The following is a 20,891-nucleotide window of genomic DNA, read 5'->3' on the forward strand; positions in this document are numbered from 1 at the left end:
TCTCTTTCGAGAGAAAACGTAATAACGAGCGCTAAACAGGAAAACCGGGATAGGATACCGACTATTAATTTATGCAAATTACGGCCGAGATCAACTACTATGTACCTAAGACACAAAAAAAAAAAGAAAAAGAAAACAAAATGATTTCCAGATAAAATCCGCAGAAGTGACGCGATGAGGTTCGATAAATTATTTAATTTTCTTCCAGATTAGTCCGATAGTGATTAGTGTTTCAGGATAATGAATTTATTACAGTAATTAGATTACACGCGTCTCTCCGTTCGTGTCCGCTCACTCACAATCTTGCGCGATACAGAATGCAATAACGACTCGCGATTATTAAGCGAAATATCAGAAATTAGCGGTAAACGCGTCCGATGAACATATCCTTCGCGTCTAGTAATTATGTCAAAACACTTCTCGATGGCGCACAATTACGTAAACGAGTGTCGTACGTCATTGAAGATATTATCGAACAGAACTTCCGGCTCCGGAATAAGTGATACGCAGTGACATGTAGAATCATTGAGGATCTCCTCAATTGGAGGAGTGATTTGCAACCGTCGTGTTTAAGGAGACGTCCCTCCGTCGCAAAACAAGGCCGGGAAAGACACTTAAACGCAAACGTTGTCGCAAATCTGGTTTGAAATAGATATGCAACAACATCCCTCTGTCACAAACTACATCCGCGAAGTACGTACGTATCTTTTGAGAGAAGAACGTTCCTCTTGCTGCGTGCACTTTACTTTTTGCACGCATTACATCTTGCTCTTCTCTCCGTCGGATTGCATGGAAAATTTTACCATCTCGCGTAAAACTGTTAAATGTTAGATTTTTTAACTACTTCTTTTTGCTCCGTTTGATTAGTCTCCGAACAATCTATCGCGTGCTTGAAAATTAAATATGCTCCTTTCGACGGAATTTTGTGGAATAGAACGTCTTTATTTGCACGTGTATGCAATAGATAGCTTGATAGATTACGTGGCTGAAAAGACAAACGGAGAGGAGCACTGCTCCGAGGGAAGCAAAGAAATTTCTAATCAGAGATGGGTACGGTTATCAATACTTCCGGGAAACTGGGTGTCCGGTTGATGATTAAGTGTCGCAAACAAATTTTTTTTTGCTGACAATGATCGCATCTTTATCTTCTTTCCCTCAATCATTATGATCAATATTTATTAATAAATTTGGTCCTGATATCACTGTTATTGCTCGATTGTAGTTTTATAAATTCCATTACATGGTTACAAGCATAGTTCTTGAAATAATTTTTATCTGTTAATCTAAAAAAATAATAAAGAAAAAAATTATTATATTATTTTTCTGCGCGTTTAAGATACGTTAATTTTAACAAATTTATTAATGGTAATTAAAGCAATAAAACATACACGATGCGGCATCTGCCACTTGAGGGAAGAATCAGAGTAGACTTGGAAAGAAATATGTGGTAGATAGTATTGCAGAACCTGCAACGAATCGGTGGATAACAGTTTGACATTATTGACAGCGGTAAAAATTAATAAGTCACGGTTTAAATTAAAATTTAATTTCCACACATTTGATGATAATACACTTCTACATTGATTTCTTATGCAATAAACCCGTAATATTTAATTACATTTTTATAATAATTTTAAATAATTGCAAGAAACGTTTGTAAAGGAAAATTAATTAAAATATCTTGTTGTTAAAATTAAAACTTTATTAAAAAGCTGGAAAATAAAATTTTGAAGGTATATAAAGGCTGCTTTTGTATTGAAAATTCGTGCAAAACAGTGCGAGGCAGCATTAATTTTTTTTACCAACAATTTTTTTAACTGAATTTGCTAATAGTAACAATTTTTAAAAATATTATTTACATTCCACCCGTGAAATAAAACTAAGCGTATTTTTTACGTACAAAGGTAAAAGTCTGAACTTTCGATAACCCCGTTTTAAATAGCTAAACGTTGCAGTAAGAAAACTGCTTACTATGGAGCAATCGCGTACTAAGAGCGTTCTGCTCTCAAGTTCTTTCGATAACAAATGTTCATTATGCAGATAAATTCTGAACGAGGAATCGAACGTTAGTCGTGCGCCATCCACCTCTTCGACAACGTGCGTTGCGCGTGGTCTCTCGTGCACGCAACTGCGGCACTCGATCGTACTTGAAGAATCTCAATACGTCACGAATGTTCCGAGTGAATCGCGGCCTACTACCCTTTTTACTGAAAGAGAACTCGGTCAATTGCTCTATTTACTAAAAACAAAGTGAAGAATTAACGAAATATTTCGAGGGACCACGAAGGGTTGACTTACTCGTTAAATTAATATAAAGAGTTACATTTGAAGAATGTCTTGTCCAATGAGCAGTATTGAGTAAGTAATATATTTTCAGTTTTCCAATACTTTTACGAGTACAAAAACGAAGACGCATTTTTATTTTTTACGAAAATTTCATGCGCGTCACGATCGGAAATATTTTAATATACTTCCGTATAAAAAGTAAGAAATGTTTATACCTACTTCAAAATTTTAATTTTATTTTACTCTGGCTTTTGATAAAGGGAAATGATGCAATTGAATTTCATGAAACAGATTACATTGAACGGTTAATCCTCGTTCGATTGCGTCATGTAGTAATCATTCGCGCGTCTTTTTCGTTCAAAATATGATCGTAATAATTAATGACGAGCGTATGTCTGTTAAAGAGTGGACAATCGGAACGATCAAACACAGAAGAACGAATTAACTCAGGGGCCAGCGCTGCATTATAGCGAATATCTGTGTTTAGACAAGGTTTTATCGGCGCAAAGACTCCTCAGCTCGGAATACTCCAATCAAGTTCACGACGAGCATCTTTTTATTATCACTCATCAAGGTATTTCTTTTATCGAGAATCAACGTGTTTTAGAATTTAATTTTTTTTTAACGTATCAAATATGATTCGTAGAAGTAAAAAAAAATTCCAATTGTTGTAGCTTACGAGCTTTGGTTCAAGCAAATTATTTTCGAGCTCGACTCTGTCAGGACACTTTTCAGCTCGGAATCCAACAATTGCAGCGCATCCAACGGGTCTTCTAAAGATCATTTAGCCGCCAATCGGGACAATGGAATTTCTCACGTCTTAAACGAGTCGAAAACCCTAGAGATCCTCAAACGATTGAATCGCATTGTACTTATCCTGAAGGTACGTTCGATCTAAGACGACTCTCTTCAGAAAAATTCTCGTACAAAATTCGGTTTTACGGTTCCGCCGTTTAATAACAAAATATAATCAAAGTTAGGGACCGAGTGAATGCTTCGCAGACACCCTTTTTTTTCTTTTTCTTTTTTTTTTTAATTTAATAATAATGGCGATGGCGACGCAAGGTGAACGGCCCTTAATTACAAGCCGATTAGTTCGCCACGAGCGTGTTCCTTTAATCAAATTTTTCTGTCTCGCCAGGCAGAGCTGTTTACCGCAGCGGTATATTCCCTTGCATCCTCTTGCACGTTTGATAACAAAATGTTACAAACAAATGTATTGGGTAACATGTCTTCCTTGCGTCACTTGCCTCTTCGTGATGAACTAGATTGATAACATTTCGTAACGGCCGGCGTATCAAGTGCACGATTTTTCTTTCCCGATTTAGGCACGGTGTGATAAAGTAAGACTGTGGGAACCACACGGGAGAGCCCTGCGGGGGCACAGTAAGATAATATTTCTAGACGTTATGCGACACCGGGTGTCTGGGCGTGCGTTAAAGGGAGAAGAGTTACGTTAGGTAACAAACCCGTTACTCTATTTCAATACCGCAAGAGGTGCGGTCGTACCTTTCTTTATTTTGATTCGATAAAACGTCCCTCCGCGTTACTGCATTCTTGATACGCACGAGCACGTAATATCGAGTGTCTCGAAATGGAGTTACGACCGGCGCAACTAACACGCGCGGGCAACTTGTCTTCGATAATCGAATTTGTCTTCGGTAAATAATACCCTCGGCGAGACATGCAATACGTTCGGAAGAAATGCAAAATGCGATACCGTAATCTGCGAAACGCGCACGAATGAATTAAAATATCTTACGAGTTGTGAAATTAGCGTTCAATCTTGGCCGATAAAAAGAATTATTTCCAAAGAGTACGGTTACCGTTTTAACTCATTTTTATATGCGCTTTGCAGCGCATTGTGATATGAACGTGTTATGCCGCTTACGCACCCTTTTCTTGCTTAGGCACCCATAGAAATGCGAACGCAGCCGCGTTGACAAATCGATGAGAACGTTTCAAGATGTACTCTTTCATTGTCACAAGATCAGTCAATTTTATTTTATAATTTGTAGTAAAAGAAAAAAATGTATTTTCTTTAAAAAGTGTTTAATTAACAATTGTTATTTCTTACAAAAATTACGAAAGAGTATAAACGTATATATTTTATTTATCTCGTCGTGCAATTTGATCGAAGTTTTTTTAGTTTTCGTTCGATAATATAAACTGAGAAAATGCTGGCAAATACTATGTACGATTTGCAGTTGTTGGTAGAGCAAGTGACGATTCTGGAAACGATGACGCCGTTGGACTTCATGGCGTTTAGAGATTTATTGTGCCCGGCTTCGGGTTTCCAATCGTTGCAATTCCGCCTGCTGGAGAACAAACTGGGCGTCAAGTCCGAGCTCAGAGTCAAATACAGTTATCTGAAGATCTTCGGGAGAGATCCGGAAGCTGTTGAGGCGATCGAGCGATCCGAAAAGGAGCACAGCCTCAGTACTTTGGTTCAGAGTTGGTTGAGCCGAACGCCAGGACTCGAGGCGCACGATTTCGATTTCTGGGGAAAGTACAAGCGGTCGGTCGAGAAGATGTTGGTCGAGCAAGAGCAAGCCGTACATGTAAGTGCGCTCGGGATCGTTGATCTTGTAACTTGCAACGTTACCCCCCAAGTTACTCGATATATTCGTATCTCTACCAGAATTTCGGCGATAAGCTCTTTTCGAAGCGATCTAAACTAATGGCAGAAAAATCAAAATTTTTAGAAACTGTCGAAAGAATGCCTCAAGGATTATCACATGGCTAACGTTCGCTCGCGGCAGGCTGTTTTCGACAGCATCTTCAACGAATCGCTTCACAATGCTCTCGTATCACGCGGAGAGCGCAGATTTTCACACGCTGCTCTTCAGGGAGCGATAATGATCACTCTGTATCGGGATGAGCCACGATTCAGCCAGCCTCATCAAATTCTCACGGCGTTGATGGACATTGACTCTTTAATCACGAAATGGAGGTGTAAGAAAAAAGACGTATTGATATCTACTTATGTTCATTTTTTCCTGAACTTTCAACGTTTCTTAAATTTTCTCGTAACATTCAAATGTCTAATCTTAAATATTTAATGTAATTTTTCCTGCCGTGTAACTTTTAGAATGTCTCTCTTTTCAGATAACCATGTTATCATGGTGCAAAGAATGATCGGATCGCAGCAATTAGGCACTGGTGGCTCCTCCGGCTATCAATATTTAAAGTCTACATTAAGGTACTTGTCTGTCATAATTACTGGCAAAAATTTATCAAAATTAATTAAATAATAAATAATAATATATTTTTTGAAGAGATATAGTAACAGTAAAAATAGCATTGCGATTATTTCTTATCTTTAACAAGTTTTATCATTACCACAAATATTATTATTACTGTCTCATAAATTATGTATGTATAAATGTTGCTTAATTATTGATAATTGTAGCAGTCAATATATCACACTTAGATAAACAGTTTATTTTAAAAATCTATAATAGCTTGTAAAAAAAAAGACTTTAACTATCGATTTATTTTTAAAAGTTTTTTAATGTTCTTTATCATAAATTCTTATTGTTTTATGTGTTTTGACAAATAGCGATAGATACAAAGTGTTTCTGGACTTGTTCAATCTGTCGACTTTCCTGGTACCACGTCATATGATTCCACCATTGACGAAACATATGAAAATGAAGCTGTCAATAGCGTCGTACGATTGGAACTCGGACGAAGACCAAGAATCAGTGAACTCTCTAGGAAGCTCATGATTTATAAAACTCCAACAAGTTTCTCTTCTTTAACGTCACGTAGCCAATGTATATTACGCACTCATGCTGATGCAATAATTAAATGTTATAGCTAGATAATTGCTTAAAAATCTCTAACATTTTTTGTGTTAAAGTTTAGGTATTTTTAAAAAAAAAAAAGAAAAAAAAACTAAATTAAAACCCCAGAATTAATTTTAAAGTAAAATTAGAAACTAAGATTAGAAATTAAATTAGGTAATTTAAAAAACATGTTGACTTCTTAACAGCACATTTACATATTGAGAATGTCGGAATAATATCGCAAAAATGTATTGCGTATATTCTCAAAACACTCGATATACGTACTACGATATTCTGAGTATATTTTAAAAATGTTCGTATGTTCTTCTATTTTAATTAATAGGTATTTACTCGTAATTAAAAATTACTTAAAATAGCATATATAGTAATACCGCTCAATGGAAAATTTACTCAGTCACAATTTTTTTACAGTATTTTTTTCTTTTTATGAAAAAAACATCTAAATCGGTCAGGCGAACCAAATCGTATTAGTGGCTTTATTCGCCGAAACAATCGAACACAATCTACATCTTGGTGATCAACATTTTATCGATCCTGTTTTTTTTTACTGATAGAGCAACGTAGTGTTTCGATTATTCTCTGTCAGATGGTGCGTTTGATCGTCTTCGCCATGTTTCTTTCCTAGACGAGCCTCTTTGGTTTCTTGCTTCATCTCGTTGCGTTCGTTAAATTATGAGGCAGTGATGGAGAACCGTTCGATATCCAAGAAAAGGAAGGTTAGCGATTTTTAGAAGTTTGCTACGAATATTATATAAAAATATTATTATTGTTGCGATGTTTGGTGCTTTCGAGACGTTATTTCGTGGAAAATGGGACGGCCGCGATAACCGTGGCTCGCGGATGACATGGATTCCGGCGTCGTTGTCGCGTGGACATTACATTTTCGTTTTCTTTTTCCAACTTATTTCAGATTTACATAGTTCGATTAAGTGAATTTCCATGTGTCTTAATTTTTGGTACAATATTCTGATGTTAAAGACCATATTTGTGTTGCAATTATTTTTTATAAATCTTATAACCTAAAATCTTATAACCTAATAAATTTACCCTTAATTAATTTTATAATATTCTACAGAAAAATCAAATTACATGCTTTAATATTTAATGTGAGAGACTTCATTAATATGCTTACATATTCTTTTTATTTTCAGTTCGTGGGCGATGGTGTTTTCCGAGCCGAGCTGAACGAGTTTTTGACTCGTGAGCTGGCCGAGGATGGCTATTCAGGCGTGGAAGTCCGTGTGACGCCAAATCGGACTGAAATTATTTTGTTGGCCACTCATACGCAAAGCGTACTTGGTGAAAAGGGACGCAGAATCCGCGAACTAACATCCGTGGTTCAAAAGCGTTTCAACTTTAAAGAGCAGAATGTCGAGTTGTATGCGGAGAAAGTAGCCACTCGAGGTTTGTGCGCTATTGCACAAGCAGAGTCCCTTCGTTACAAGCTGATTGGAGGTCTTGCTGTACGAAGGTATACTTTCATCTTTCATTATTTGATACCTCACCATTTTTTTTTTTTTTTTTTTTAACAAACAGGACAAACACAGGATGTAACACTGAAATGAATAGAACACTTTTTCTAAGTTTTTTATCCAAGTAAAACTTTATTCCTCTTAGACAATATCCCTGTGGACTAAGTCCATCAAATCAGTCGGAAAATACGACTACAAAATAGTGTTGCCTCGTTGCTAGCGAATTGAAATAATGATGAAAGTTAACTGATGCAAAATAAAAAATTATAGAAATCCATTAATTACAAAAATACACAGTACAAAATTTTTTTTATAATAGAATACTAATTCATTATAATTGCAGAGCCTGCTACGGTGTTCTACGTTTCATCATGGAGTCGGGCGCGAAAGGCTGCGAAGTTGTTGTCAGCGGCAAGTTGCGCGGTCAAAGAGCAAAATCAATGAAATTTGTTGATGGTCTCATGATCCACTCGGGAGAGCCGACTAATGAATACGTGAATACTGCAACTCGCCATGTACTTCTACGACAAGGTACGATTATATTATCACAATAATTGCTTTAGTATTATATAACGATTTATACATGAAAATCTAAATTAAATAAATATATCAAATTTTAATTTTTTTAAATAATTTTTTGTATGAATCGTTTTTGTATTGTTTATAATTGTAATATGTTTTAGGTGTATTGGGTATCAAAGTTAAAATCATGCTACCGTGGGATCCCAATGGCAAGAGTGGCCCGAAGAAGCCTCTGCCTGATTATGTATCGATCGTAGAGCCGAAAGAAGAAATACCACCATCAGTTCCAATCTCTGAGGTTAAGCCATCGAAGGACATACCTCAACCTACTCCCCTTGCTGTATAACAACTGATTTAAATGCAGTTTTATGTGCATTAAAAAAAATAAATATAAAAAATAAAATACAAAAGTTTTTCCTCGACATTTTAATATACGAAAGCAGTAAAAAAAGAAAATTGATTTATGCTAGATAAATAAATTTTAAAAACTGTATTTTATTTAAAAAGATTTATTAATGTTTTAGGAGATTTGGTACAGTATACTGATAATTTAGATTTTTACTTATAAAACCATTTTAAATTGTTTTTAAACTCGATAAATATTCAAATATCAAGAACATAAATGAAATAACACTAAATTAAAAATTGATAGAGCAAACGTATGACAAATATTAAATTAAACTTATTACACTATATCCCAAAGAGATGGCGGATTAAACATTCCGTACAATTTGGAAACACAGTTTTATAACTTATACTAAGTATTATATACATTCCCTAATACCGTGCAAAACCAATCAAAAAAACCAGAATTGACATATAATTAAAATTAAATTCCATTAACCATTAAACTCCATCCATTATGCAGTACTTATTCATTACAAATTTACAGCTCAGAATTACACATAAAATCATAAAGTTAGTATACTCGCAGTTATCTTAAATTTTTTTTTTTAATACAAATTTTAAGATTTTAAAAAATAAATAATCCCAAATTATATTCCTCTTTAGGCTGCAAATTGTATATGGGGATAATTAGTACAAATTCTCATATTCTTATTTAATGTTGTAAATGAATATAATTATCAATGTAAGAAATCGTTCGTATGCTTTGATTGTTTTCACGGATACTTCAAATCATGTAACATTGACTATGAATTTTATCGGCACTCATTTTTCGCTAACACTAATTCATGAAAGTGTCGCTGAGTGGACCCTAGAACCCTAGGAGATCTGTCCTTGAGACATGAGAAATAATTGTAGATTTATTCAACATCATAAACATTATTGGCGCACTGGAGCCATTTGTTGAGTCAGAGAAAGTAAACCTTCAATCATTCTCCGAACAATGTCCGGCACGGCAGGCTTTTTCGATACCGAGCTCAATCCGTTTCTGAGCTCGTAAAATACATTGCGCGTGAACGGGTTTCTTTGTGACGCAAGACGCAATTTTAAAAATTGGTAATAGATAAAGGGAGTCAATAAACCAGCACGTCCTCTGCAAAAAAAAAAAAGAACAATAAAATTTAATATGCTGAAATACTGGCTGTAATCGTTCCATGAATATGACAGTTGCATAATACATACGTGAATACTAAGAGAACGGTAAACGGCAAGATGATGATTTCGGACAGGGCGCACATGCGAAGAATATTCCGGGATTGAAATTCCACCAGAGATATCAACAGACGAGCACCCCACCAGCTGTTATGTCCTAGACACTGCAAAGATCACAGTTTGATTTACAGTTATAAAATGACTGTGCAAATAGTGACAAACTATAATTAAAAAAAAAAATTGCATGTAATTCATATTAATTTGTTTACTTACGTCTAGTAAGGTAAGAGAATAACTAGCAAGATGCATCAAAGCAAACAGAAAAACTGGCGTGAGCACCACTGTATTGAATCGGTTAAGGATAAAATTTTATTATTTAAATGTGATATTGTATGAAAATTAGTATAAGCTATGCATTCCTGTAAAAAATTGTATAAATGAAAAGGATACATGTAACTGGCGCTGCATACAAAAATATCAAGGAATAGAACAGGTAGTGGCACGAGTCTTCCAATAGCAATGTTTGTAGAAACTCTCTCGTGAATTGAACACGGGGCACTCTTTGCTGCAGACGTAACGCGCTGGTCGCTGCATTATTCATTAATATTTTATAGTATATATTGTAGGGATTCCTGGAAAAAAAAGTGACATTTAAAAAACCCGGAATGTTGTTTTTGTTCCATAAAATTAAGTAAAAAAAAAAAAAAAAAAAAAAGATACACTTACCCAAATATGGGAATAATATAGCCGACGGTAAAAATTAACGTGAAGAGTCTGGTGACCCACAATCCGAACTGAATTTTATTGTCTATAATATGTTGCTTCAAAGTTGGCCATCCCTTTTCCACTTGTGGCGATGAATCGCTGGATCCACTGCTTGCGGTGTCCGCCATCCTAAATGCTATCCAAAAGACAGTCAAAAAAACAAATTAAAATTAATTAAATTAAAAAAAAAAACAAATACATTAATTGATATACACATCGCGCTTTCTAGACTCTTTAAAAATGTTAATCAGATCCCGGTAAGAGAACTTGTATAATTTATGCAAATTTAAGCGTCAAAACGTGTGTGCAAGATATGAGAGAGAAAGATAAAAAAAAAGGAAAAAAAGAAAGAGAAGCCGTCGCGTTTCTAAAGTGAAAGTGACCGCATTTTCTGCCGCTCATTGCCGAGGAAATCACGGCCATCTAAAATAGCAGCGGGCGCGAAAACTCGGTTGTTAGCGACGGTAAGGAACAAGCGTGCGTAAGCAGTTTTTATGATGTGGTATGCGAGACAAGCGCAGGACGCGATGAGGTCGCGTGACTCGACCGTGCGCGAGTTACACCATCACCTGGATGATTCCGCGACGCCCGACGTGTAAATCGGGCGATGTCGAAGCGCGCGGAGATATCCTACGGCGAGACACTTACACCCTGCACACTCCACACGACGACGCACCGGATATCCTCGAACTACACGTCAATGACAGCGGTAAACAGTCGGCGTGAATCCACCTATTCCGGACATCTACGTGTCTAATCAAGCCGAGGGTCCAGACTTATTGGCCACTACCACTATTGGCGAAACGCGAGCCTGCTCCTGCGAACTCCGTGCACAGATGTCGCCCGCGGCCAGCGATACAGTGCCATCTCGGACGAGGGGCCCTAATTAAATCAATTTGCTGCTCGATAATTGCCAATTGTCGTTATCTTCAGAGAAAGACACAAAAAAAATGGCAGGAAAAAGTTTTGGCTAATTGACAGGTACAAACAATACTCGTTACAAATGGTAAATTATAAGTTTTATTCCTCGAAGTGAATGATAAAATGCGCCCGCGATTGTCATCTGTCACGTGGAGATGAAACGTGTGCTCATGCGTCAATCGCGTGTCAGCTGTTGCAGGCGTAATTTGTTTCTACCGTCGTATAATTATGTATGACTTATAACATATATCAGAAGAAAGAGTCCCGGCGACCTGCAGCGTGGAAAAAAAGCAAGATCGGAACAAAGTCAGTTATCGGAATATTTCTTAAAGAGTCCTGGCAATCCGCAGCGGGTAAAAATCATGAGCGAAACTGGGTAAGTTATTAAAATATTTATCGTCAATTTTTCAAGGAATCGCACTCCATACAGTCACTCAAATTTTAGCACGTTAACACTTTTCGCAAACTGTACGTGCATACGTACATAATAAACGTTTAAATAGAATTGCAAATAATATACATTTAAAAAAAAAAAAGATTATACAAGATAAGAGATAACATATGAAGACTAAATTAAAGTCTAAAAAGTAGTAAATGTTGAATCAGTATTGCTGAGTTAACTATAACTTATATTTAAAATTTATTTTTTATATAATTCTAATTAACATTGCCGAAAAATTCTTCGTAAAAAAAGTATGTAAAAAAAAAAAAATACACGCCTTAAATGTCAGTTAAATAATTTTTTTTTTTTTTTCAGAGTTTAGAAAATTTCTTGAGATTTTACATCCGTATATTTAAATGACAATAACTTAAAAATAGAATTAACAGATCGGAATATTAAGGCACTATTTAACATATATTAAAACATATAAAAATACATTGCTACAAAATACTTCATAATTGTTATTGATAAAAATATTAATCACTGATTGCAGATTTGCTGGAATTAAATATGCACAGATTACTCACATCCATTGATAAGAAGTTCATTAATAAATTAAGATAATAGTTAATGACGATAAAATGTTAAAAAGGACAAAGGTATTAATAACATTATTCATTATTGTAATGTAATGCTTGAAATTTGTATTGTTGCATATTATTTTTACATATGCATGTTATTTAAATTTCGAAATTTAAACCAGTTATATAAAGACGATATTAGTCTCTAGCCCGATAATAAATTGATATAATTACTATAATTTTGTTCACAGTAATTACATATACATTAATTGAAAACTGATTATATTATATGTTTTGTCTAATAAATATTTTATGTTTTAGATATGCTATACTTTATTCGAAAACTGGCACATGTAATTCTAAATTTTTAACAATTAAAGGCATAATATGTAAAAACAATTGCAATATAAACCATAAAATATTGGCAAATATTTTCTCGAGTGTTTTAAAATGATGAAGATCCAAATCTAGTAAATAAATACAGGTAATTAAAAACATCTTAAATAATCTTTAAAACATCTTATTTTTTTTAGCAATTATTTCAACATACATTGACCAAGCTATCACTGCAGTCACTAATGATGATTATCAGTTCCATGTGAAGGACACGAGTGACAGAGAGGGGAACATGAATAAGGTTCCTTTACTGAAAAAAACGGCATTCTCCATATATACATAACGTATACATAACATTCCTACGCATAACGGTCGATGTAGTTGGAAAGTACGGATGTGGAGCGAGTAAGAGCGGTGCCTAACGGTGATCGGTTTGGTCGAAGAGGTGGTTGTTAGTTACAGTCGTCAACTTTGTAGCTGCTTGATCTTGCGGTTGGTGTTCCGATCCTAAATATTCTCGGAAAAAAAAAAAAAAAAAAAAATTGAATTTGTGACTGTTAATCGAAAAGTTTTTCACGTAAAAATGATTTTTGAAACGATAATATTCGCCTTCATCGCGATCGGTATCGCTATTTACTATAATAAATGTTGGCTATGCGAAATAAAATATTATATCATTGGTTTCATATATCATTTACATGATATATTCAGCATCAGGCATAATAAAATAGGTAAGAAAAATATATTTTATTATTTGAATTATTTTCTGTACGCTATAATTTTTTAACAAGGTATAATTAAAATAAATTATTTAATTTTCTTCTCTCAGAGTTACTGTCAAAGCCAAATAAAATTGCAATTGTAACCGGTGGTTCCAGAGGTATAGGAATGGAAGTAGTTAAGAAACTATTACAATGTGACATGGAAGTTATAATAGGTATGATCCCTGTACTAAGTCCTTGATCCGGTTATTACTCACATATCTATAATATATTATGTGGATATTTCGTTAGCTTGTAGGACAATTAACACGGGTGAAAATCTTATTCTTGAAATGAGAAAATCTGGTATCACAAGTGGACGAGCAAAGGTTTATAAGCTAGACAATACCTCTTTAAAGTCAGTCAGAGAATTTGCCACGAAAATAAAAGCGGACTATGATAAGATCCATATATTAATAAACAATGGTAAGTATCTAATTACTTCAATTTCAATACATAGAATGCTGATTTCTTTATATGCTAAAAAAAAAAATTTTTCTTTCAGCTGGTATTATGTTCCCTTCTAAATATAATAAAACAGAAGATGGATATGAGGAACAATGGACTGTAAATTACTTATCACATTTTTTACTAACGTCTCTTCTTTTGCCGTTATTAAAAGTCGGCGGAAATCCTGGTGAATGTAGCAGGATTGTTAACGTTACTTCATGCGCTCATGATATTTCCACTATAGATTTTGATTACATCATTAACTGTTCTGAGTAATTATAAAAGAATATTATTGAGTTTCCTCTCCATTTATTTTCAATTATTGATTTATGATTATTTGCAAATAACGACGTGTGATTCTTCTTGGAATTCAAATAATTATTTTATATTTTACCAGGAAAACATTTTGCAAGCACGCTTCGTATGGACAAAGTAAATTAGCACAGACAATGTTTACGATCATATTGCAGAGGCTGTTAAACGAAAAATCACTAAATATATTAGTATATGCCGTACATCCTGGCATAGTGAGAACAGACCTATTTAAGAATACCTTAATAGGCAATAATAAATGGATGATGGCTGCATGGAAGGTAATATATCAAATTTTTCTTATTTTTTCGAGCTTTCACATAAATTATTAATCAATTCATTGCTATAACTATTATAGACACCTGATAAAGGAGCAACTCCAATAGTCTATGCTACAGTTAGTACAGATATTGAAACAAAAGGTGGTATATATATTAGCAATTGTAGAGAGTTAGCTGTTCCTTCGTTAGCACTAGATAAAGAAATTCAAAAACAATTGTTCGAATTATCTTTGAAACAAGTGCATTTAGAAAATTTCTTTCAATACTTATAACTGAAGTATAAATTATTACTTATTTTATATCTTGATAATTAAATTCATTTATTGTTGAATGTATCATGCGAGATTTTAAATAAAACGATCAAAAAATGATTTAATTTTTATACTGAAAAAATTCATGCAAATACGTCTATTCTAATTCTAATCGCGAAAAAAAGTACAATCGGCTATGCAAACAATATCATTGAATATGTATGACAATAAGTGAAGATGACGTGATAAACTTTAAAAAGATCTAAAGAAATGACCTTTTAGTTAGATCATTCTTTACTGGAATAATATAAATATATATACATGATAAACTGGTCTTTTTGTGATGTTAAACATGCAAATATATATTATTGGATATATATGTATAACGTAAGATATGAGAATATGTTTTCGCGCCTTGTGTCACGCTATAATATAAAAAGAATGATAATATCGTTATTATTCATGATTTTATAAATCCTTTTACGTAACTAATATTAATTTTTACGAATTCGCATTTTATTGCTCACTTTTTAAATTTTTCTTTATGTTACGAAGGACTTATTAACGCATATATCACCTATATTTTAATAGGTGCAATATTAATTTTATGGAAAAAAAATGATATATGTTTTGATTTTGATAGTATAGTTTTTATTACAAGTTGTGATTTATATTATTCATTGTTAATAACTTACACATAATTATAACAAAACGTTTTCGTAATATAAAACCTTTGGAATAATTGCAAACTGAAGGGTTTGTATAAACTTAACTATATAAAAAAAAAGATCTTAATTGCAGGTATCAATAAAAGTAAAATATATTAACTCTTTATGTTAACATGTAACATATTATGTACTTTGTGAAATCATATAACTCGTAGAAGTAAAGTAATTTATAATGATAATCAATACTAATAAACTACAGATTATTTTAAAAAAGTGAAAAAGTTGTAGCCAACAAGAAATTTATAACAAAATATATATTATTTATAACGGTTAGTATATTGGTGTATATAAAGTACAAAAAAAGTGTGAAAAGACTAGACATTTTAACATTACACGAGATGTATAGAATAATTAATAATCAACCATATATCGTTCATAAGATTCATAAATTATAAAGTAAATATAACAAAGATCTGATCATGTAAATCCTAGCAGATATTTTATAATAATATCATAGATATTTTCGTTATCACTTTTCTAGATTATTACATAATAAATACTTAATCCAGTAAAATAAAAAATTATTCTCGTTGATTCTGTATAATGTTACAATTCATTTATACTTTAATTTTAACTCTTTGCTGTTACGAGCATATTACGAACTGTTCTCTTTGAAATAGCGTGATAAATACACACAAATATTGCACATTAGAAATAACTTTATACATCGTAGGCTTGTGACGTGTTGTAAAAATCTTATTATTATTAATAAGATTTTGGACAAATTACCAAAATCTGTTGTAATAATAATTATTTGTACTTTCGAAAAAAAATAAAACATACTACAATTATATAGGGCGTCTGACATAAGGCGTCTTTCCAAATAGCTGCGGGTAGGCAATGAGAATAAAAGATGAAGAGCCAAGTACCAAGTTCTTTGCGCCCAGTTCGAAAAAAGATTTTATTTCCTTACCCGATAATAATTATGAATTTGGCAAAATGGTACTTGACTTTTTATCTTCTATTCTCATTGCCTACCCTCAGCTATTTGAAGGGACACCTTATTTTAGACATCCTGTATACAATAAAACTTCCATTATGCAAATGGAAATAAGTGCTGAAACAATTTAACATCAAGCAATATTAATTAAATTAAATTAAAATGCAATAATAGAGCATACAATTGCACTATATATCTATAAAATTTAATGTCCTATAGGCTAAAATGCTTAATGATATATTTAAATTTTTGTTTTAAATATTAAATATATCTTACAACGTAGTATAAAGCAACGTAGCATATAATAACACTAATCGATAACACCGTGTATCAAAGACACATGTTCTATACGTTTTCTAAATTATTAAATATTGATACGCTCGATTTCAATCACCGTGTCTTTAAAAAAAGTTACAACATACAAAAGTTATTTAAGAGAGTCTGCTACAACCGCAATTACTACTATCACCGATAGAAGTCGTTTTACCATTTATTGAAGTTGTATTCGTTTCATACCGAGGTAATTCCTTACTGCGTGCTTGCTAAAATAACATACGAGCACTGCAAAATATTCTAAACAAAATAATCTTAAATAAAAATATGTTCGCTTACCTCCATAAGTTCAGCTGCTATTTCCATAAATAATCTTTCTACGTTTTCTGCTTCTTTAGCGGATGTTTCTAAAAAGTACATGCCATGCCTTTGCGCAAAATCTTCTCCTACATGTGTTGGTATCTCTCTATCTTCGCGGTCAATTTTATTTCCTGTAAAGCAACCCAGAATATGTAGCATGAGTATTTAATCAAGTTTCACGTTTGGCTGTTTTTTAAGTCTCCGTTTTATCTCAATTACTTTCTATACAAAATTAATATTTCGAATCTCTATGCAACAGTATAAAAATTGCGCCCGACGTTAGCCCATTTCTTTATATTAAATTTCACGTTTGTGTGATAGATTTTTTTTCATATTAATTTTTTTTTTATTTTTATGTTATTTTTACTTACCTACTAATATCCTAAGAACTTTATTACTTGCATATTCCTCAATTTCTCTCAGCCAATCTGGCAAACAATCGAATGTAGGTTGACAAGAAATATCATAAACTAATATCAATGCATGTGCTGATCTATAATAACTTTGAGTAATGGAACGAAATCTTTCCTGGCCTGCAGTATCCCAGATTTGCAACTAAAATAAAAGAAAAAGCATTAGGCTGCATAATATATGTGCACAGTTATACAGAGAGTTTGTCTTATATTTTTGTTGTCTACCAACAGTTTTCAGGAGCAAAATCTTATGTCAAACATTTTGTGTAAGCAACATACCTTAACTTTTTCATTTTCCACCTCCACAGTTTTAATCATAAAATCAACTCCAATTGTTGCACCTTGTCCAGGTGGAAATAAACCCTATAAATCATATAAATACATTATGATTATTCTTCTCACATTATTCATTTAATGACATACTTTATTCTTTCATAATTAATAGCATATGTATAAATAAAAAAAATATCACTTTTGTTACAACAATAGTGCTTAGTAATGTATTTTATTTTAACAGATAACAGTTTATAAAGTCATTTGTAAAATGGACCTCTCAAATAAGTTTTACATTTTGAAAGAACAATAAGATAACATCAAGTGCAATTATAATGCATCATAGGATATATGTCACAGTCTAACAGATCGCTAGATCAGCTTTAAAGTAATGTTCTACATATGTAGATAACATCATCCACAAGATGCATAAATAACGAACTTTTTTATCCTTCGGGGAAACGCGTTCGCGCGTGAATTCCGTGTATGAGGAAGGGCAGAAAGGGGTCCCACGAGAGCACCGCCCGCTCGATGACGAGCTCTCGTTAGGCTTTCTGGCGATTTTTACCGTTCAAGGAAAAATCTCGCAATGACTCACCTGAGTGAATCGTCGTACCAGGCAGGTCTTGCCCACGCCGGCGTTCCCCACGAGCACGACCTTGAAGAGAAACTTGTAGTCCTCCATATTCACGGACCACTGTCCGACACCAGGAGGCCGCGCTCGCAAGTCCGCCGCTCAACAGGGATCGCACATCCGAGAAAAATGCTGAAGCACCTGTCGACACCGACCGCGGCACCGCTGACTTTCCCGAAGCGTTCACCTCGACGGCGGTCGAATATCACGCATGCACGCACACGAACACGGACGGACGGACACGGCCGCGCGCGCTCACTTCCTTGGTTTCACAAGAAAGGCAAAGAGAGACAGAGAAAGGGAGGAGAGAGAAGAGATCAAGAGAAATCGACGGCTACCTCGGCATCGTCGCCGCTGCACGCGATTCTCATTCGGTTCTCGCGTCTTTTTCGCACGTAACCGACGACATCGTTATTGGTTATGTATGTGATCTCCGATCCATCTCCGATCAACCCAGCTCACTCCGCTAAAACCCTTCTGGCACCCACTAATTTTGTCAAGTCGCCATCTGGCGTGCAAGCTTTAAAGTCTATGGACATTGGCCGGTATTCATAAAGAACATCCAGAGCACACGCATTATGCATTATGCAATAGTATGTGCTCTGGTCTAGCTCGTCTAAATCGTTACATATGTGTTGGACTTATATTGTGTTCTGTACTGGCTGAATTCTTTTGCGCGATATAACATGCTTTTCTGAAAGTTATTCGATTTCTTTTTAAGTGAGGTTATACATTGATTTGCGCCGGAGAGAAGTTATTTCACGAAGATGAGCGTCTTAAACTTATTGCCTGCATTGTCACGGTAAATTCATGACATTTTTGTTGTTATAACAAGTGTTGATTTAAATTTTTAATAATTGAATAAATTTAAAATATTATGAATATAATAAAAATTAAATTTAAATGATTTATCGGAATAAATTGATCGCATACCAATGTTACTTGTTTATATAATATTATTTGTGATTTAATTTAGATTGTGAATTAGTATTATAAATTAAGTAGAAAGATTTTTCTGTTAATTAAACATTATCTGTCTCTTCTTTTTTAGATTATCGGTGCATACTACATTTTGCGTTCGAAACATATCGGCATGTTCCAATCCGTTGTTCTTTAGAATCAGCAGTGTGCTTTTGTAAGTGACTATTATAAATTTCTTGTGACATTCTGTATACGATAATTGTGTATAACAATTACGTTTTAATTATTATATTTATTCTGTAGAGGAGAACCGTTAAAGAGAAAGAAAAGAATGGATCCTGCAATTATCAGGGCACGAGAAGAACGAAGAAAGAGGAAAATAGAAAAACAAATTCGTAGGTTACAAAAGCAAGCTAAGCAATTGAAACCAGTCAGCGAACTCGAAATAGAATCGAAATTAATAGATGAAAAGCAGTAAGTTTTTTTGCTTTTTAAAATTAAAGAAAAAAAAAATATTATGCAGATTATAATTAATAATTTATTTTGTATTCTTTATATTTACAATAAAAATTTATTTAAGACAAAGATTGAGGAAACTTCCATCGATATCTGAGGAACAGAAAGAGTCTAGAATTTTATTGCAAAAGGAATGGAATAAATACAAAAATAAACAGCATTTTAATACCATTCAGGCAATAGATTCCATTTCTTATTCTCAGCAAAAAGCACTTGACGAATTGAAAGCAGAATCGGAAGAACTATATGAAGAAGCGATACAAGTAATTAATCATACTTATTTGTAGAAATAATATTAATAAATACTCTGTAAGAACTTTGTACACTAATATAAATAATTTGCTTTTCAGATTGACATAGAGCTTTTACCTCATACCGCAAAAGGCCCATTAAAAACACCGCCGATAGAAAATTACGATTCTCCCGATGGTGAATATATAAATACTACTCGAAGATTTGATGGAGAAGAATAAGAAATTAAATAATGTGGAAAGAAATAAAGTTAAGTTATAGAATATGTACAAATAAAATACATATTTCTAGTTTAAAGCATTATAGTTCCTTACGTTTAGTACGTTATATGAATTAAATAGGATGTAAAAAATTTCTTTTACGTTTACTCGCATGAATTTATCGAGATTACTAATAGCGTTCTTACATCATATCATTGCGAGATTTCAAACTTTAATAATTAATTGCAATTTGTTCTTCCGATATAAATAATCCTATATATAATATAATTTTTTAACTTAATTTTATTTGGATGGAAATGTGACGAGCGAGTTACAAGCCACTCCTATCGTAGCATTTACGTATGGCACATGCCACATGCCACATGGTGCTCGCAAAGATTGCAAAGATGAATATCGGAAGGTTGTTTCGTCCGTTCATGCGTGATGCGTGTCCATTCTTATAAGCGTAATTTTTTTTCGTTTGTTTCGACGCTCGTCGGTGTAATTGCTTGCACGATAAGCAACTCCGAATTCGCCTGGAAATTTGTAGTGACTTGTGTTGTGCGCAACATATTTTTATTCAAAATAAGTATAAAATAATTTAATTTTGTACATAAATATTATTTTATTTGCATACATGCAACATAATATATATTTTTATATATATTTCAGTAAATATAATGTATATGGAT

The 20,891-nt window shown here is 33.5% G+C and overlaps 6 protein-coding genes across 9 annotated transcripts; 4 read left to right on the forward strand and 2 right to left on the reverse strand.

Annotated features, from left to right (window-relative positions):
- The first annotated feature begins 1,740 nt into the window (after positions 1–1,740).
- Positions 1,741–6,454, forward strand: Vermilion (Tryptophan 2,3-dioxygenase vermilion). The gene is made up of 7 exons (XM_070665637.1): positions 1,741–2,358; positions 2,691–2,860; positions 2,961–3,169; positions 4,494–4,847; positions 4,992–5,241; positions 5,395–5,488; positions 5,849–6,454. The coding sequence occupies exons 1-7, from the start codon at positions 2,333–2,335 to the stop codon at positions 6,015–6,017; spliced, it is 1,272 nt and encodes a 423-aa protein (XP_070521738.1). The 5' UTR covers positions 1,741–2,332; the 3' UTR covers positions 6,018–6,454.
- Positions 6,455–6,689: 235 nt separating this feature from the next.
- On the forward strand, positions 6,690–8,502 carry Rps3 (ribosomal protein S3). Its single transcript, XM_070665651.1, has 4 exons — positions 6,690–6,814; positions 7,250–7,569; positions 7,914–8,101; positions 8,254–8,502. The coding sequence occupies exons 1-4, from the start codon at positions 6,782–6,784 to the stop codon at positions 8,436–8,438; spliced, it is 726 nt and encodes a 241-aa protein (XP_070521752.1). The 5' UTR covers positions 6,690–6,781; the 3' UTR covers positions 8,439–8,502.
- An 83-nt stretch (positions 8,503–8,585) lies between these two features.
- On the reverse strand, positions 8,586–11,205 carry Kr-h2 (Krueppel homolog 2). The gene is made up of 6 exons (XM_070665648.1): positions 11,063–11,205; positions 10,376–10,550; positions 10,100–10,281; positions 9,923–9,990; positions 9,680–9,813; positions 8,586–9,590 (listed from the first exon to the last, which is right to left on the reverse strand). Exons 2-6 carry the CDS (start codon positions 10,540–10,542, stop codon positions 9,377–9,379), a joined length of 765 nt encoding a protein of 254 aa, XP_070521749.1. The 5' UTR covers positions 10,543–10,550; positions 11,063–11,205; the 3' UTR covers positions 8,586–9,376.
- Positions 11,206–11,321: 116 nt separating this feature from the next.
- Positions 11,322–14,809, forward strand: LOC139107794 (polyprenol dehydrogenase). Of its 4 annotated transcripts, none has more exons than XM_070665639.1 (9): positions 11,322–11,711; positions 12,271–12,376; positions 12,620–12,782; positions 12,891–13,365; positions 13,464–13,571; positions 13,648–13,821; positions 13,901–14,117; positions 14,243–14,438; positions 14,516–14,809. In XM_070665639.1, the coding sequence occupies exons 4-9, from the start codon at positions 13,218–13,220 to the stop codon at positions 14,708–14,710; spliced, it is 1,038 nt and encodes a 345-aa protein (XP_070521740.1). In that variant the 5' UTR covers positions 11,322–11,711; positions 12,271–12,376; positions 12,620–12,782; positions 12,891–13,217; the 3' UTR covers positions 14,711–14,809. The 4 variants fall into 4 exon arrangements, with proteins under 4 accessions (XP_070521740.1, XP_070521741.1, XP_070521742.1 ...); XM_070665640.1 differs by having other exon boundaries at positions 12,620–12,768; positions 12,832–13,365; XM_070665641.1 differs by having other exon boundaries at positions 12,620–12,651; positions 12,832–13,365.
- A 1,142-nt stretch (positions 14,810–15,951) lies between these two features.
- On the reverse strand, positions 15,952–18,745 carry LOC139107800 (ras-related protein Rab-30). The gene is made up of 5 exons (XM_070665652.1): positions 18,275–18,745; positions 17,683–17,766; positions 17,362–17,545; positions 16,970–17,121; positions 15,952–16,899 (listed from the first exon to the last, which is right to left on the reverse strand). The coding sequence occupies exons 1-5, from the start codon at positions 18,359–18,361 to the stop codon at positions 16,789–16,791; spliced, it is 618 nt and encodes a 205-aa protein (XP_070521753.1). The 5' UTR covers positions 18,362–18,745; the 3' UTR covers positions 15,952–16,788.
- A 189-nt stretch (positions 18,746–18,934) lies between these two features.
- Mrpl40 (mitochondrial ribosomal protein L40) lies at positions 18,935–20,296 on the forward strand. The gene is made up of 5 exons (XM_070665653.1): positions 18,935–19,112; positions 19,362–19,445; positions 19,535–19,705; positions 19,812–20,010; positions 20,098–20,296. Exons 1-5 carry the CDS (start codon positions 19,078–19,080, stop codon positions 20,218–20,220), a joined length of 612 nt encoding a protein of 203 aa, XP_070521754.1. The 5' UTR covers positions 18,935–19,077; the 3' UTR covers positions 20,221–20,296.
- Positions 20,297–20,891: the final 595 nt, after the last annotated feature.

This window comes from Cardiocondyla obscurior, linkage group LG13 (genome assembly GCF_019399895.1).
Source record: "Cardiocondyla obscurior isolate alpha-2009 linkage group LG13, Cobs3.1, whole genome shotgun sequence".
Taxonomy (NCBI): domain Eukaryota; kingdom Metazoa; phylum Arthropoda; class Insecta; order Hymenoptera; family Formicidae; genus Cardiocondyla; species Cardiocondyla obscurior.